The sequence below is a fragment of the Eleginops maclovinus genome, chromosome 22 (genome assembly GCF_036324505.1).
Source record: "Eleginops maclovinus isolate JMC-PN-2008 ecotype Puerto Natales chromosome 22, JC_Emac_rtc_rv5, whole genome shotgun sequence".
In the NCBI taxonomy this organism is placed as follows: domain Eukaryota; kingdom Metazoa; phylum Chordata; class Actinopteri; order Perciformes; family Eleginopidae; genus Eleginops; species Eleginops maclovinus.
In genome coordinates this window covers 18,996,135-19,011,655 of record NC_086370.1, presented here as the reverse complement: position 1 = coordinate 19,011,655, position 15,521 = coordinate 18,996,135, and the positions used below count along the sequence as shown (strand labels likewise).

Below are 15,521 nucleotides of genomic sequence, written 5' to 3'. Positions count from 1 at the left end.
ATACATGTATGTAGTGTGTGGAAGTTATGATATGCTTTTTTCAAAAACATATGCGTCCTAGCAAACAAATTTAATAGAAAACCCAAGTGGTTGTGAAGTATTGTATGCTCAGAAGAAATGAACAACACAGCCTCTAAGCAATCCTCCGGTTGAGTTTAATTTGACACCGATAAGAACGTGGTCTGAAATGATAGAGGTATGTGTACTATGTCTATATTTAAAGCCAAAGGAGCCTCAGCTCGTTCAATATCAGGGGCTTATGTTCCTGCAATGCTGTTTGTCTGTAGCCACCACTATCTGCAAACCTGGAAATGATGAGGAAATAATGATAGACAGACCTAATAAAAAACAACACTGCCAAGATAGAGGAATTTTTGGGCATCCAGTTAACCAGGAATGAGTATCCTGTGGAAGGTAATACTTACTGGACCAGTACGCTGGGAATTTATCCTCACGGAACAATATGTAACCAAGGATGAGAACAACAAAACACTCGTACACCAGCAACAGTTTCTGCTTTTGTATATCAAAAGTATTTGACACTGGAACATTCTTAATAAAATGAATAAAACAAGTAGTAGCATAAATAGAAATATTTTCATTTGGGTTTCTGCTTCATCATTTGGTACCAATCAGGAGCTTCTTTATTTGTCTGCAAATGAAAAGAAAACAGGAAAAACCTGATGGTTAGAAAAGGATGTGCCAGCAGGAGCTTTTCTTAGATATTCTAAAATATTTGACTTTCTCATGATTAAAGGATGTATGCTAGTGTATATTTGCTCAGCTGACACTAGTGAAAAGCTCAATTGAAACTAAATGACAAAAATACAACTTATTATTTCCTGGGAACCCATAGTGCTCCTTTGTGTGAACTTCTGTCCAGGCAGGTTAAGGTGCTGTGACTAATACAAGGGCGTTGCCCTGTCAGACACTTACAAACACAGTGGGTTTGGGTTTGTTTGGCGACTCTTCTTCTGTGGTCCTGTTGATACGTTTGGACTGGTGTTTCCCTGCAGCTTTATCTGATTCCAATAGATTTACAGCGTCTCCTTGTCTGGACCGCATGCTGATCAGGACCTGCTTCATCACCGCTAACTCCTGCAGAATCACATGGTTCATGAAAATAGATATGTGAAAATGATAGCAGAACAATCAACAAGAATCTTTATTAAAAATACCTGGGATGAGGTTTATAAATTCAAAAAAGTTCTCAACTAAATCCCAAGTTCATTTTTGGCTGACTTCAAATCAGACACGGGTGAACTAAACATTCCCCGGTATATTTCTGCTAACTTCTGCACAATACCTCTTTAAAACAGCACAGCTCTTTCACACTAAGTTCTGATTTGCTGTAAACTTAATTCCTTGTATGTAACACGACTCTGCAATGAATTTTATTCTGAATGAATTCTGTATGATTGTAATAGCTTTAATGTGAAAATGATCACATCTTTTAAGCAAACAGTTCTTCAACATTTGATCAATATTTATATATCCAGCATTTTTTATTGCTGCTTTCGGATGACACATTTGTCCTCTTAACTCTAACTATGGGACGACTTGCATTAAGCTCAACAAGTTGAAGGGTCTGCGGGGGTGGCAGCGGGGCAGAGGGGAGGACTCTGGACCATTTTCACGGTTCTATTTATCACCCCTGAGGACATGAGCTGTGGCATGTCAGATACACGCACTATCACACACACATACACAGAAACACACACGCACATCGGTGGCATCCCAAGCAGCCAAGCAGAGGAACAGCTGTCTGTGACAGGGCACATACTTCAAACAGCAAACGGCTGACAACTAACAAATATAAAATCCTCTCAAATGCAAGGATTAGTTGCTTTGCTTTGTCGTAAATGAACCATTTCTCGGATTCGACTGTTAATTGGACAATTAGTTGTCATCATCGTGGAAACCATCACACATTTACATTAAAAAAAAAGCATTGTTATCATTTGTACCTCTCGATGGTTGAGGAGTCTCTCCAGATCGGCCGCCATGTTGTTTTTCACCTGTTGTAGTGCGGCCCGTTCTTTCCTCAGAGAACTGGGGTTACACCCAAAACAATAAGAGCAGATTTGGAGTTAATCGAAAAACATGACTGTACTTACTGAGAGCTATTCATTTAATGTTCTAGTTACTTAAATGGTTCTGTGAAACATGATATTGGAGAAGACAGGGTATTATTCTCTCCGTAATAAAGTAATATACCCAAACTTGCCAATGGCATTATTATGGTTTATTCTCAACAAGAAATGCTAGTTATAAATCAGCACTGTCTGTGATCATAAATAACTGGCATGAACCCATCAACTTTACAAGTGTATTAGGACTTTATTCTTTGAGAAAGCTGTTCAGCAGAGTTCAAATGTTCCTTCCTGGGGCTGTGAAACATACAAGCAGGAGCTTGTGATGGAGGGTGCTTTAAAGCAAACCATCTTGCAAATCCTGAACCAGCAGTGGCGTCACAACTCAGTCTGAGATCTGGCTCTGCTGAGACGCTGTTTTTATCACTTTTGAATATCACCAAAACCAAATGTGAATGCAATTATTACCTAAGACAGAGAGAGATTGAAGTACATAAAGTAAGAATAGGTGTCTCAGCTGTTTAACAGATGGCACTGCACTGCCACAGGAAGACTTCAATATCTCTGTCGGATGGGGAGGTTTGAGAAGCTTATGGGGATTTTAAAGGATTTTTTTCGCTCTGCTGCTGCTCGCCCCAGGTGAGCGCTCAGTGGAAGTGAGCAGCAAGAGAAAACCTGCAGTCTGTCAGTTTGCATATTTCTCAGTTGAAATAAAGCGGGGGACAGTGGAGATTAAGGTCAGAAGCTAAATGTGTTCTGATGTGAAACACTCACTTGTTGGGCATAGACAAACTCTTTGTATGTTTTACATAGACACCCTCTTTGTTTATGTTTCTTTACATAGACAGGCTCTTGCAGAAGCAGCTTTGCACGAAGACAGAAAGAGATAGATGTGATATGGACAAACAAGGTTTAAATGGAGGTTGTTATAAAGCAGAGACGCCCAAGGGCGAGTAGTTATGGCCGGCTGCCATGATGAGTAAATTACAAGACACAGAATGTAACCAATTAAATTGACAAAGAAACTGTTCAACAAACAAGACAGAACAGACTTAATCGGCAACAATTAGAGAAAAAAGATCACGCGTGTTGGCTTTCTTTTTTATTCAGTTCCTTCTTTTATAGAAGGAAGTGTCCCTCTTTATAAACGGAGTATTCTGTACATGTACCTGACTTCGTCCTCGAGCGAGGAAAGACGCTCCTTCAGTGTGCCGATCTGGGCGTCTCTTTGTCTCACCGTCTCTATCAGGTAGCTATAGGGCTGCTGCGTCTGCTGTAACAGCTGGTTGGCTGCCAACAACTGGGGAACAACTCACATATTTGCATACTTCAGAAATGATATACAGTATAAAACCAAAATACTTCAGGGCCTAACCGTTTATCAGCATGTTAGATGTGTATTGAACTGAACATGACTTATTATTTCCACTTTAAAAGTTTTGTTTTACATGTGGTTAATATTAAAAATAAAGAACGACTTAAAGCCACAACCACTGCCAAGATACTCTTATCTCTGATGTCATCAGTGGTGGAAATAAAATTGAGATTTATAAAATGGTGTATCATTTATTAAAAGTAGTATAAAATACAAATGCAGTGAAGATTCATAAAGTTTCCAACCTTTGTTTTTGCTCATATGCCTTATATTACTCAGCCAGTATCATGCTTATAATCTGCGCAACAATAGACAAAGTTAGGGTGTTGTTACTCATTAAACCACTTTTACAGCCAGCCAGCAGTGAGTAGAACTGGGTGGGAGGGTAAGGACAACAGTTACTTAGTCAGAGCATCTGTGTAGGTGGTTAAGTGGTTAACACCCTATCTATAGAAGAAAAAAGATCCTTTTTCACCCTTTCTTTTCACGCTCAATGAATATGAGGCATTCCAGCTGAGTGTCATTCAATCACAGGGGACAGTTGAATGGCCAGCTTATTTAGTCTCAAACCAGCCCAGCCTTTACTCTAACTTGCACAATCTCACCTCTAAATGACTTAAATTGAGAGAATTAGACTTAGTCTTAGATTTAAGGAAAGGAAACACAGCTGTCACATGTATCATTTCAAACATTGTTGGATTTTAAGCATCATGGCACAAGTAGTAGACAAGTGACTTCACATGCAAAGACAAAATAAACACACCCAATATTGAAGTCTCAGCATTGCACACACATGCATGGTGTGCCACACACAACAAAAGCCTCAGTGATTGGCCAGGTGAGTTGTAGGGAGAGCCCGGCCGTCACGCTTTCTTGGTAATGTTTCCCACTGTGTCAACAAGTGTGACAGGTACTAAGAAAGACTAACTTCTGGCTCTTCTCATATAAGGTGTGAGGTGTCTGCTGTCTGCTCTCAAACAACCTGTCAGTTTCCTGACACAGCTTTCAAAGTACATACAGAGAATTGGCGAGACTATTGTTAAGCTTGGACCACGGTTTTTGAGAGAAAAAAGCAGACAACACCCTGCCTAAAGAGTCCTGAAGAGTGTTTGATGATCCATGTGCTGACCGACCTCACAAGCTGCAAAAATCCTTTTTTTGGTTTGCACGATATGTCTTTTAAGATTAGATGCTCATTAGACATTGACTTTCACAGCAGAGTGTCGTGCGATGGATTGATGAGGTAAATAGTTGGTGATGAGAGAGGAGCCATGCTTCTCTACGATAATGACTATGTTATGTCATCACAGAGAGGAAAAACCAGTTGAAATAAATCACAATGCTTTCATAGGAGCCGTGGAGTAACCATAAACTGAGTTGCTGTGGGAGATCTGTGATAATGGGGAAACAATTGTGTTATACAGGTACTGACATGCAGTGCTTTAAATTATTACTTGAAGCACTTTTTTTAAAAACATTAAATTATTATTTCATTAAAGACAGTCCTGAGGCAGGTCCACACCTACATGCTGTGTGTGTGTGTGTGTGTGTGTGTGTGTGTGTGTGTGTGTGTGTGTGTCTTTACCTCGTCAGATATCTGTCCTGCCTGTGACTGGTGTCTCTCCAGCTCCCGCCTCAGTGACGTGTTCAGCCTCTCGAGCTGCAGCACCCTGCGGGCCAGGTGAACGCTGCACGATACACACGATCACAAACATAGTTTTGGAAAATTCCAAAACATGAAAACACCAACAAGTTTACACTAGTGGGAACTTCCTAGTTGTTTACCCTACAGCTTATGTAACCACAACAGTTTGGGTTCATACTTGGCTGCACACACCGGCTTCAAATCAAAGATAAAGGTTTGGTGTGTCACAAAGCTAAAGAAAAAATATCTGTTATCTACCTGATATATATCAGCAGATCCACATGCTAATCTAACCCTTACAGAACAGCAAACAATAGATTTGAAGAAAACAAAATTGTGCGAAATGAAGCGGTTTTCAAACTTCGAAATGTCCTGCATTTTCTCTATCATTCTCATTAAACTGAATATCCCTTTCTTTCTGAATCTGCGATGAATATTTTCCACAATTTTCGGACTTTTTATAGATCAAACGGTTAATTGACAACACATTTATGAGATGGGTTGATTGTTAAGCCCTATACCAATGATTTTTGGCTTTCGAAATGAATGCCCAGAGGAGATGAGATCAATTCCAGAGTGTGTTGTGTATCATGTGCTGTACCTCTGTTTCAGTCTTCTTTTGGCCGTTGTGGGAACGTTTGCTCCGTAGCCGTACGAGAACAGAACTCTCTCTGCCTCCTCTTCATTCTCAACTGGAAACAAACAGAAACACAAATACTGTCTAACCATCTCAATTATTTAAACACTGTGGCAGAGAAAAATGATGTTTCACTACACATCATCTTTTCTTCTTTTATTTATTTAGAGTCACAAGGCTGTCCATTACAGTTCTACAGTGTGATGCTATCTGTTTATATTATAATACACATTTTCTGAGGCCAGGCCAAAGCATTTGAAGGGAGCAGTTCTTGTTTGTTCTCTGACCTCACAGTAATGCGAGCAATGTAATGAATCCGGTTCTTACTTTCAGCAGCCTGCATGGTGACCTGGTCCAACTCTTGCTCGAGCTTTTCATACGTCTCCAGCCGCGATGCCTGCTCGGCATTGTGAGCATGCAGCTCCGCCAACCGTTTCTCTGATGACGACTGAAGGCGGTAAAACTCCTGGGTCAGGAGCTGAGGGACAGGAGAGGGAGGAGGGAGGGAAAAGATGAGAAGGGTTGCGGAGGATTGAGGGCAAATGACAGAGATTCCAGTATTGTTTTCTGTGGGCGGCAGTACATAATGTTTCTGAGGAAGATAGTTAGTGAAGTGTTGTAATCTGTGTGTGAAAAAGAAAGGATGGATGGATGATTCATAATTTCCCTTTTTTGTACGTGAAATATTGCACGCTTTAAATGATGTAGCTTTTATTTCACAAAATAACTGGAACTGGAACAAAATCAAAGCTTAACACCACACTGTAAAGTCAAAACCTAAACCAGCTCTTCAGTGACTGTTTTAAAAAGAGAAAAGGTCTTCGTGTTTCCTTCTTTTCATCCATGATCGTTTGCAATGCATCATTTTAACATGCATGTCCCTCTGGTGAGCCGGACAGGGTTAAACGCAGGTGAAGAGGTGAGATAAGTGCATCCAGAAATCATGAGCAACCTGTACTCAATTAACTTTCTCATATTAATGGGAGTGCTACAGAGGACAGAGATAAGACTGGAGCCACAGACAAACAAAGACTGGACAGAGTAATGAGTAATGTAGAACTTTGAGACTCTCATTTAAGAGACACTCAAAGTGACAGTCTGTAAACTTCCGATCATTTATATTGATTGATGTGTACTGTAAAAAAAAATCTGTTTTGTACATCGTTTTATTTTGATAGTAAACATTTATAATAAACTTGGAGACATGGACATCTCGGTGCATTTTAAATCAGGCAACACTACATCTGTTTAAAGTACCAAAAAATAATGTTGGTGGTTCAATATCAAATCACGAGAAGTTGGGGGATATTAAAAGTGCACTGTGATAGTGTAACTGGGTATTCAGCTGTGAAAGTAAAGCATATTTTCCTTTTGGTTTTTATGAGAAGAGTACCTCGAGTTTCTTCTGCTGTTTCTCACACTCCACCTGGCACTGGGCCAGGGCCTTAGCCGTCTCTTCTTTGACCATCTGAGCGCGCTCGGCTTCGAAAGAGTGCAGCTTGGCCTGGTTGGACAGGTCTGATACTCGGCTGTCGGTACCCAGCTGGAGCTGACGAAACCTGCGCAGACAGATACACACAGAGAGTCATGCATCACCAGATATAAATGTCACTCGGTGTTACAAAGGTGAGATAATGTGTTTTGGTGCAGACAGATGTAGAAACTCAGCTCTGGGCACCTGGTTGAGCTCAGACATGCCCGGTGGTTAGAAACCAATGTTGAAGTATATTCCCTCTCATAGATGCACTGACATTTGGAGATCATTTGCATGATAAGATGTTTGTTTGGAAATTGGCAATGAAATGATTATTTGGGGTAACTTGCGCAATGAACATTTTTTATGTTGAGTTGTTGTGCTCAGAGTGCTCTGTGGTATCTAACAGCTTGGCACCGACAGCATTGCTATAAGTCGTCAAGCAGGAAATCAATTCAGGTCTTAAATCCTTTGGTTGCAGAAGATTATTTCTCAATGATGCTCGAAGCAATGTTTGTTCTTTGTAATCTTTCATGGTTTTATCTGACACTTGAGAAATGTGTTTCAACTTTGGTGTTAAATAAATAGAAACAGAAAGAGACGGAGTGTATTCTACCGTTTCTGTTTTCACAGTTCTGCATCAGGCCACAGTCTTGCTTCACAAACGTGTGTGGATGGGAAACTTGTACACAACATAGCAACAGAAGCCCCTTGCATTTAGAACAATACTATTCTTATACAGAGAACGGACTGAAGATAGGAAGGGGATTACTTCAATAGTAAAATGCTTCTTTTAAGTCATTTATAAAAAAGGCAGACAAACTTATTCAACCTTCCCAAATGAGAGCGTTCGGCTTTGCTCCGCTGTATCTGAAATTGAGTATCATTGTGTTTTGGACCGTTGGTTTTATTAAAAAGAAGATATTCAAAGAGAATCAAATGATGAAGTCAAGTTTTCAGAGATTTTTTAGACCGAGCAATAATTGATTTATTACACTTTAACACACTGACATGAGTTATGTTAATAATCACTTGCTGCAGCCATAAAAAATTAAACAAGAGTGTTTCAACCTAGGGCTCTTCCTCCGGCAGATGCCAAGCCGCAACACACGTTATTAAACCACGGAGGTCAGTTGGATAATATTAATAACTCTCTATTACAGCCGACCTGACAGGATTTCATCATCCATGGAGCGCGGGCCTGAGCTGTGTGCTCACGGTGACAGACACGTACACGTGGTCGACATTTCATGCCTTCTTTTTTTAATGACGGCTGCAATCAAGATGCAAAGAAGAAAAATGTTTCCAAAAATATAATTTACTAATTTAGCAGGACAGATTCTTGGATCTGGTTGTTCTCTGTACTTTTAATTGCAGCTACGTTGGGTAAGAGCGCATGAATCGGGGGTTCCCTGAGGCACTTTGGACGAAGAGTGTTGACAAATACTTGTTTTTCTGTCAGATTTATGCTGGCTAACTGGCCAGTTAGCCAGCATTCTGAAATAGAGAGCAGAGATTGTCTCTATGTTACAATCATCTGACGCCATTTCAAGCTTGAGCAACTCATTCTTTGCCCCAAAAATAGGGGCATGCGTGGGGTTAGGGGTTAAGGGCTTGAGGCTAGCAACTGTCATTACTGGCTTGCGATGCGACGCAGAGAGGGAATGTGATCGCAGCAAAGTGAGAGAGAGAGAGAGTGAGAGGGAGAGTGTGTGTGGATGGACTAACAGCTGGTAGTTTGGATCTGGAGAAATGACTGGTATGTTGTAGTAACCCAGGACAGGGACTCTGCTGCTGCTGCTGCTGCTGCTGCTGCTGCTGTGTGCGTCACTGTTTGTTGCTGAATACAATATTGTAAAACTACATTTAAAATAAAGAAAATAAAAAAGCTCCTAAAAAATATAGTTGTCAATATACTGGAATGTTCCTACTTTCAAACAACACTTGTATAAAAAGCATATTTGATACCATTTTTAATACAACAGGGAACATTTAAAAAACATTTCAGGCATTATATTTATTTGAGCTTAAATTGAAATATAGATATAACAAGGCATGAGAATGAAAACTGTTCTCGTCTTTGGTAGCAGCAGAGAACAGCAAAATGGACACTGCAGCGGTATGTGTGAACTCGGTGTTGGACATAAGAGAGAGGGAGAAGGTGCAGCTGCTACCGGTTTATTGATAGTGCGGAAAATGAGTGCTGAAACCGTCTCAAATATTCAGAATTGATATGCAGTGCAAAATAGAAATATTTGACAACATTACGGTTTGTTTTTTAAGCATATCTTTCTACATCATTCCTGTAGAACATGTTTCCACAATGTGTGTGACTTGCAAATCAGATTCAAATACACGTTGCTTGTTTAACCAGACATCCATGTATGCTACAGATATATACGTTGTGAAGGAGAATCCAATACGAATAGAAATCCAGCTTAAAGTGTGTGTGTGTGTGTGTGTGTGTGTGTGTGTGTGTGTGTGTGTGTGTGTGTGTGTGTGTGTGTGTGTGTGTGTGTGTGTGTGTGTGTGTGTGTGTGTGTGTGTGTAGCTGGGCTTAAGATATATCTGTTGCAATTTCCACGCAAGATATGAAACTTCCTTTAAGGCCATGACCCTGAGGCACCTTTCCAGGCTACACGGAGATGGACACTGTTGCCTGGAGCAGAAATATTGACCGGCAACTCAATACAAATCACAACAAGAATGTCTGGAAACGACTAAAAACAGCTGCTTTGCATTCAAATTTGTTAGATAAAAATCGAACAAAGGGGCTTTAGCTTTGTCAATGCATCAGCTAGGTCAAGAGGTATTTTAAAGGAGGTGTTTAAAATCCTTAGCGACAGGTTGAAAAGGGAATTCCTCAGCATCTAAATGCTCTTCCTGTCTCTCATTGCATTCAACCTGCAGTGAAAGTTTTTCCCAGGAGAGGCACGCAGCCAGGCCAGTGACACTTGTTGCTATTAAAGTGACATTCAGTTACCGTCAGTGTGTGACCTCCTGAACCCAGGAATGTTTTTCACTTACAGAAAAACATTCATGTGATCTTTAGTAAGAGATAGTAAAGCACAACCGCCGACGTCCTGCTACTCCCACAACATGAGCTAATGACAGACTGCTGCTGGCTCACATCAGCAGCTTCAGAGTCACAACAAGCTCCCAGTTTTCAGGGAATAAGGAGGAGTTCACTTGAAAAATGGTATAACAATAAAAAAACAGGTAGAACAAGGTCACTTAAAAGGAAAGCAATGATGCCTGCTTTATAAATCACACTAGTTTGTTTTTGTCCACTCCCACAAGCAACAAGCCAACAACACTACAGTATAAAAAGGAGGGAAAAAGTGACACATTTTATCTTTTTTCTTGACACTTCCCCCAATACATTAAGAGTGATTCCAGGAAGTGACCTCTATTGAAGTGCAGCAGTTCAGTATATGTGTGTATATAAGTATTTGTTTTGAGGACGTATTTATCCCTGGATAAAGGATGTGATTAGTATCTACTTTACGATATAATCACTTCAAACTTGACTGTTTGAGCTGTAGTCATAAAAAAGCAGGAAATAAAATAAAACCTAATTGATGTGCCTGTTAATGTTCAATGTCCATAAAGACGGAATAACATTAACAAAGTGGTGTATGAAATGTTTACGTGTGTGATGGAGGGTAAAACTCACTGTTCCAGCAGTTGATCGTATCTGGACTGCGCGTCTCTCTCAGCAGCCAAGGCTCTGTCCTTCTCCAGCACCGCATTGTCTCTGGCCTCACGCAGGTTCCTGGTTAAGTGCACAAACACAGGACGCAGCAAAAAGGAAATTACATGTTCTGTTAATATAGTAAAAGGAATTCCTCGTCTTTTTGAAGTTGTGTTGGTTTCATTTTGTTGTGATGCTATATCTTAAATATGTGCATATTCATTCAGTACTTCAGTTGCTGACTTATGCTGTACTGTCTACTGTGTAGATTAAGAGCTGCTGTCATGTAAATGTCACGAGTTTAAATGTGTACAAGAGATAACTGTTTAGCACAAGTATTACTCATTTACCCCAAACTCTTTTTTTTAAACAAATGCTGGGGTTTTACAATTCATTTGAGGAAAAATGCAGAAAGTAGAATACAAAATGAGAAGTATTATCTGTAAATCAACTAGGAAAATAATCATTGATATGGCATGCAAGCAAAATGAGAAACCTGATATTTAGTCATAGTTTCAACATACATACAAACCGTTTTAATAAGGAGGGTTACCTGTTCTCCCTCTCATACATCTCCCTGGACGTTCTCTGCAGGTTGTCTATCTCCTGACTGGTTTTCAGCCTGATGTTCTCCAACTCTTCTCTCAACTTGGTCTCGTACTCTGACTTATAGTGGTCTCTGTAGTTGAAAGGTAAAAATAAAACATAATTGGACTGGATCATAAAGTCTCTGTCAGATGAAACCATCAATGTCAGTGTTGGTCTAGACTAACCTGGATGCTACGTATTTTTCATAGGCGTCTTCCCTCGCCTTCTTAGTGTCTTCTAATTGTACCTAGATTTGAAAATCATGAAGTGAGAGCAAGTTAGAGGAATATGAGTATTATTGATTGCCTGTCCATTTAGATGAGCGTCTTAGCTGATCAACTGTCCTGACCTGCAGCCTCTCCAGGCGGTCTTCTTCATGTGCACAGCGCACACTGAGCTCCATGTTCTGCCGGTGGAGGTACTCCTTATCCTTCTGCAGGAGACTCACTGACTGCTGCAATGTCGCCACCTGGAGGGAAAGAAAATACAAACTATTAAAGGAGACAGTTAACCCAAAGAAACTCAAATGTGTATTGTGTGTGTGTTTGTGTGAAGCACCTCTGTGCTGAGTGTGTTCCTTTCTCTGGTCACTGCAGTGTGAGTCAGGTCCAGTGTCTCAAATCTTCTCTTGAAATCTTTCAGTTCTGATTCAAAGTTGTCCCGCTCACTAAAAACCACAGTGTTATAGGTTAACAAACACTTCAACTTGCACATACCTATCCATCATTTTAATATAGGGGGAAAGTAGACAACTAAAAGTGTTCTGGAGTTTTATTTTGATGAAAAAAAGAATTGGACAAAAAAACTCTGTGTAGTGAATTAACCACAACCCAATATAGAGTGAGTTTAAACTCCTAAATACTACTTAGTGATGATACATACAATCTTCAAGAACTTCAGAAACATGACACACACACACACCGTTTGATGGCAGGATAGTTTTCCCGCCGATAATCTCCTTCTTGAATCTGCTGTTTGGTGTCGGCCAATTCCAGCGTCAGTCTCTGGCTCCTCAACTCCAGCTCAGCACGTAGCCGCCGCTCCTCCTCGTAGCTCTGTGGACACGCACAGTCACATATTTGCTCTATGATGTACTGCATCATACAGTCCAGATTGACTGCATGGCTTTCTTGGGGGGTAAATCACAGAACTGTCACTTTAAAAAGGCAGGCTGCAAAAAGCAATTTTAACTGATGTGTCTATGTGGCTTTCATGTTTCAAGGTAACTGAACCTCTTGACACATTCTTTGTTTCTATGCTTTCTAAATATGTGACAGGGGGAGTGATTGTATGTTTGAGGTGTGTGTGTGATCTTGTGCGTTTAAACAAAGGGAAAAAAAGGAATTCAGCTGGACGCGTGTGCTCACAAACACGTGAGAGGGTTACATAAAGCAGAGCCTTGTTGAAATGCTGCACAATTAGTTATGTTAATTTGAACTGTGCAAAGTCTATGATTTGAACAAGGATTAATTGGAAATAAATCAAGTAGTGATAATACAATAATGTATAAGTGAGAAACTTATTGTAGTTCAAAACATGTGAACTCACTCAGAAAAAGAGGGAATGCAACATAGAGAGGAATGGTTTAAGGTAGTGTATGTGTGCCGTACCTCCATCAAAGCCCTCATCTGGGTTCTGTGTGTGTCCAGGTCTTCACTTAAAGTTCCTCTCTTCACACTGAGCTCAGACAGCTGGGCCCGCAGAGGAGTCACCACCTCGTAGAAACGCATCTTAAACACACGGCACAAAGGAAAGGATCAGCTTCTTGTCTTGTCTTCTATATTGTCTTGCTGGTTCTTCAAGTTGGAGAAGAGATTGGGGAGCGCACCCCCCATACTTACAGCTACATATTCCTGTATGGAGAGTTTGTCATCAGGGAGGTCGCGGAGCTCATGGTACCGGTCCTGGGAGATGTCCAGATCCCTGAGCGACCTCCGCAGCTCTCCAGCCTTATCACACAGCTGCCGGTTAGTTTCCTCCAGCTGCTGCTGCCTGAGCAGGATGGCCTCCATCTCTTGTTTACGCAGAGCCTGCTGCTTCCTGGTGAGGACAAGATTTGTTAGCATAGTTTGTGCCTACCATCTAAATGATGGGAGAGATAACAGACACGCAGTTATCCTTGTAAAAAACATTTTTAAATACATATATCTATTCAAGTTTTAATATTCTCTACATCATTTTGTGGCATAGAGGCATGGCACATGCCCTGAAAAGTTATTTGTTTTATAAATGAGGCCATTGATAACTATTCCCTTATACGCACAGACATTTCAGGCTTGGCTTTAACACTTTAAGGTGGATTTTTACTTGGTATTCAGTAAGATGTGTGGTGCGGTTAAACATGATGACTGCCAAAGCACCAAGACTCTATGGAGGTAGAAAATATACTAACTGAGAAACAGTCGGCCGATATTGCTAAACCCCTGTAAAAATGTCTGTTTTTAAACACAAAAAATAATAATTACAAGAGGCATGGCAGGGCAACTTCATCACTGTTCCTCACCTGTTCTCTTCTTGGTTAAGTTTCAGCTGGCTGTCAAGTCTCAGGGCCAACATTTGTTTCTGATGTAGAGCATCATTCAGCCTTTCTTCTAGCTCCTCAACCTGACACGAAAAAAATAAAAACACGGAAACAATCATGGGACTATTATTGCAACAAAGACAGTTTTTCAAAATGGTAGTGACTGAATCTTTTTGTATGTGACATGGGCAAAATGTAGGTTTAACTTAATAAAATGAGAAAATGTGACATATAAGCAACAGGGGTGCATACTACAAAAAAAATGTCGATGAAAAATGACAGAAACATAATTAAACGGTTGGATACATAGATTATTTATTTATTGGGACATTGTTTTGTCATCGCAGCAAATTATTTACAAAATGTCTTTGAAAATGGAATTAAATACAAATAAAATAATCACAAAAAGCAAATATAAACTCACAGCAGAAGAGACATATACAGAAGAGTGTGTCAGAATACACAGTATAAAACACACAGATAAAGTAAGACTCTCTTGAATCTGATAAAGAGGAGTTGTTCGTATAGAGTGGCAAGAAAATAAGAGTCAGTACTAGTAAGCAAAGTACTTGTATATGCACAACCTGGGGATACGTTACACACACATACCTACTTCCTACCTTGGACATATGGTCGGCCTTCATGTTGTCTATGATGAGGTTTTTCTGAGAAAGCTCTATCTTCAGCAGCTGGACGTTGTGCAGCAGCTCCTTCCTCTCGATCAGCTGGCGGGTCACCTTCTGGGAACCGTCGCGCTGCTCGTCGGAGGAGGAGATGTCCTCGGTGGTGGGCACCGTGGTCTCCAGGCTGATGTCCTCCGACTCCAGGTCCAGGGAGCTGGAGATATTGGCTGCTCTTGGCCTCACCTGTTGCCTCTTGGGAGGCATTTTGTACTGTTTTGGTCCGACGCCACTTACCGTAGCAGAGACTGTAGTGAGTTTGTAGCTAGGAGAACCGACAACAAAACCCGACACTGCACCACTCTATCTCGTTGAAAAAAGACAACCAATGTACTCATATTGAGAGAATGAGATATGTATACCCGCAATAAAGCTTTTAAGTGACATCCTGGAGCTGCCAAGACCATATGTGGTGGGTTGTTTTTATTTTTAAGTGTCCCGCTCTGAGTCGCCTGCTAACCGCCAACGGATCGACTGCAATAGTGTAGGTTGCCTTGACTAGAGCGCCCTCTGCGGCTATAAACCTGCATTACATCCAACGGCTACTCACCTGTCATTCATTACAATGGTAAGGGAATGAAGTACCTCCTCCTAACCACAGGGGGCGATAATGAATTATCTTCTTTAAATAATAAAACCACCCCCTCGGACTTCTTCAGCTTTGTTTTCATTGACGAAGCATTGTGGACAACCAAAACTAACCACAGACTTTTAAGATATTTGACAAAAAAACGTAAAATAGCTTTATATCGTAATATGTTCGTTGTAAATTATTTGTTGTAATTATTAAAAACAAATATTAACTTATATTAAC

The 15,521-nt window shown here is 40.5% G+C and overlaps 1 protein-coding gene across 2 annotated transcripts; it reads right to left on the bottom strand.

Moving 5' to 3' along the window:
* Window positions 1-505: 505 nt before the first annotated feature.
* pibf1 (progesterone immunomodulatory binding factor 1) lies at window positions 506-15,184 on the bottom strand. 2 transcript variants are annotated; one of them, XM_063874671.1, is made up of 18 exons: window positions 14,648-15,184; window positions 14,010-14,110; window positions 13,348-13,546; window positions 13,117-13,236; window positions 12,428-12,561; window positions 12,065-12,173; window positions 11,856-11,975; window positions 11,692-11,753; window positions 11,472-11,597; window positions 10,901-10,999; window positions 7,144-7,309; window positions 6,078-6,228; window positions 5,715-5,805; window positions 5,054-5,156; window positions 3,263-3,393; window positions 1,968-2,052; window positions 937-1,098; window positions 506-652 (listed from the first exon to the last, which is right to left on the bottom strand). In XM_063874671.1, exons 1-18 carry the CDS (start codon window positions 14,912-14,914, stop codon window positions 599-601), a joined length of 2,280 nt encoding a protein of 759 aa, XP_063730741.1. In that variant the 5' UTR covers window positions 14,915-15,184; the 3' UTR covers window positions 506-598. The 2 variants fall into 2 exon arrangements, with proteins under 2 accessions (XP_063730741.1, XP_063730742.1); XM_063874672.1 differs by lacking the exons at window positions 506-652; window positions 937-1,098; window positions 1,968-2,052 and having other exon boundaries at window positions 3,268-4,859.
* Between the last annotated feature and the right edge of the window lie 337 nt (window positions 15,185-15,521).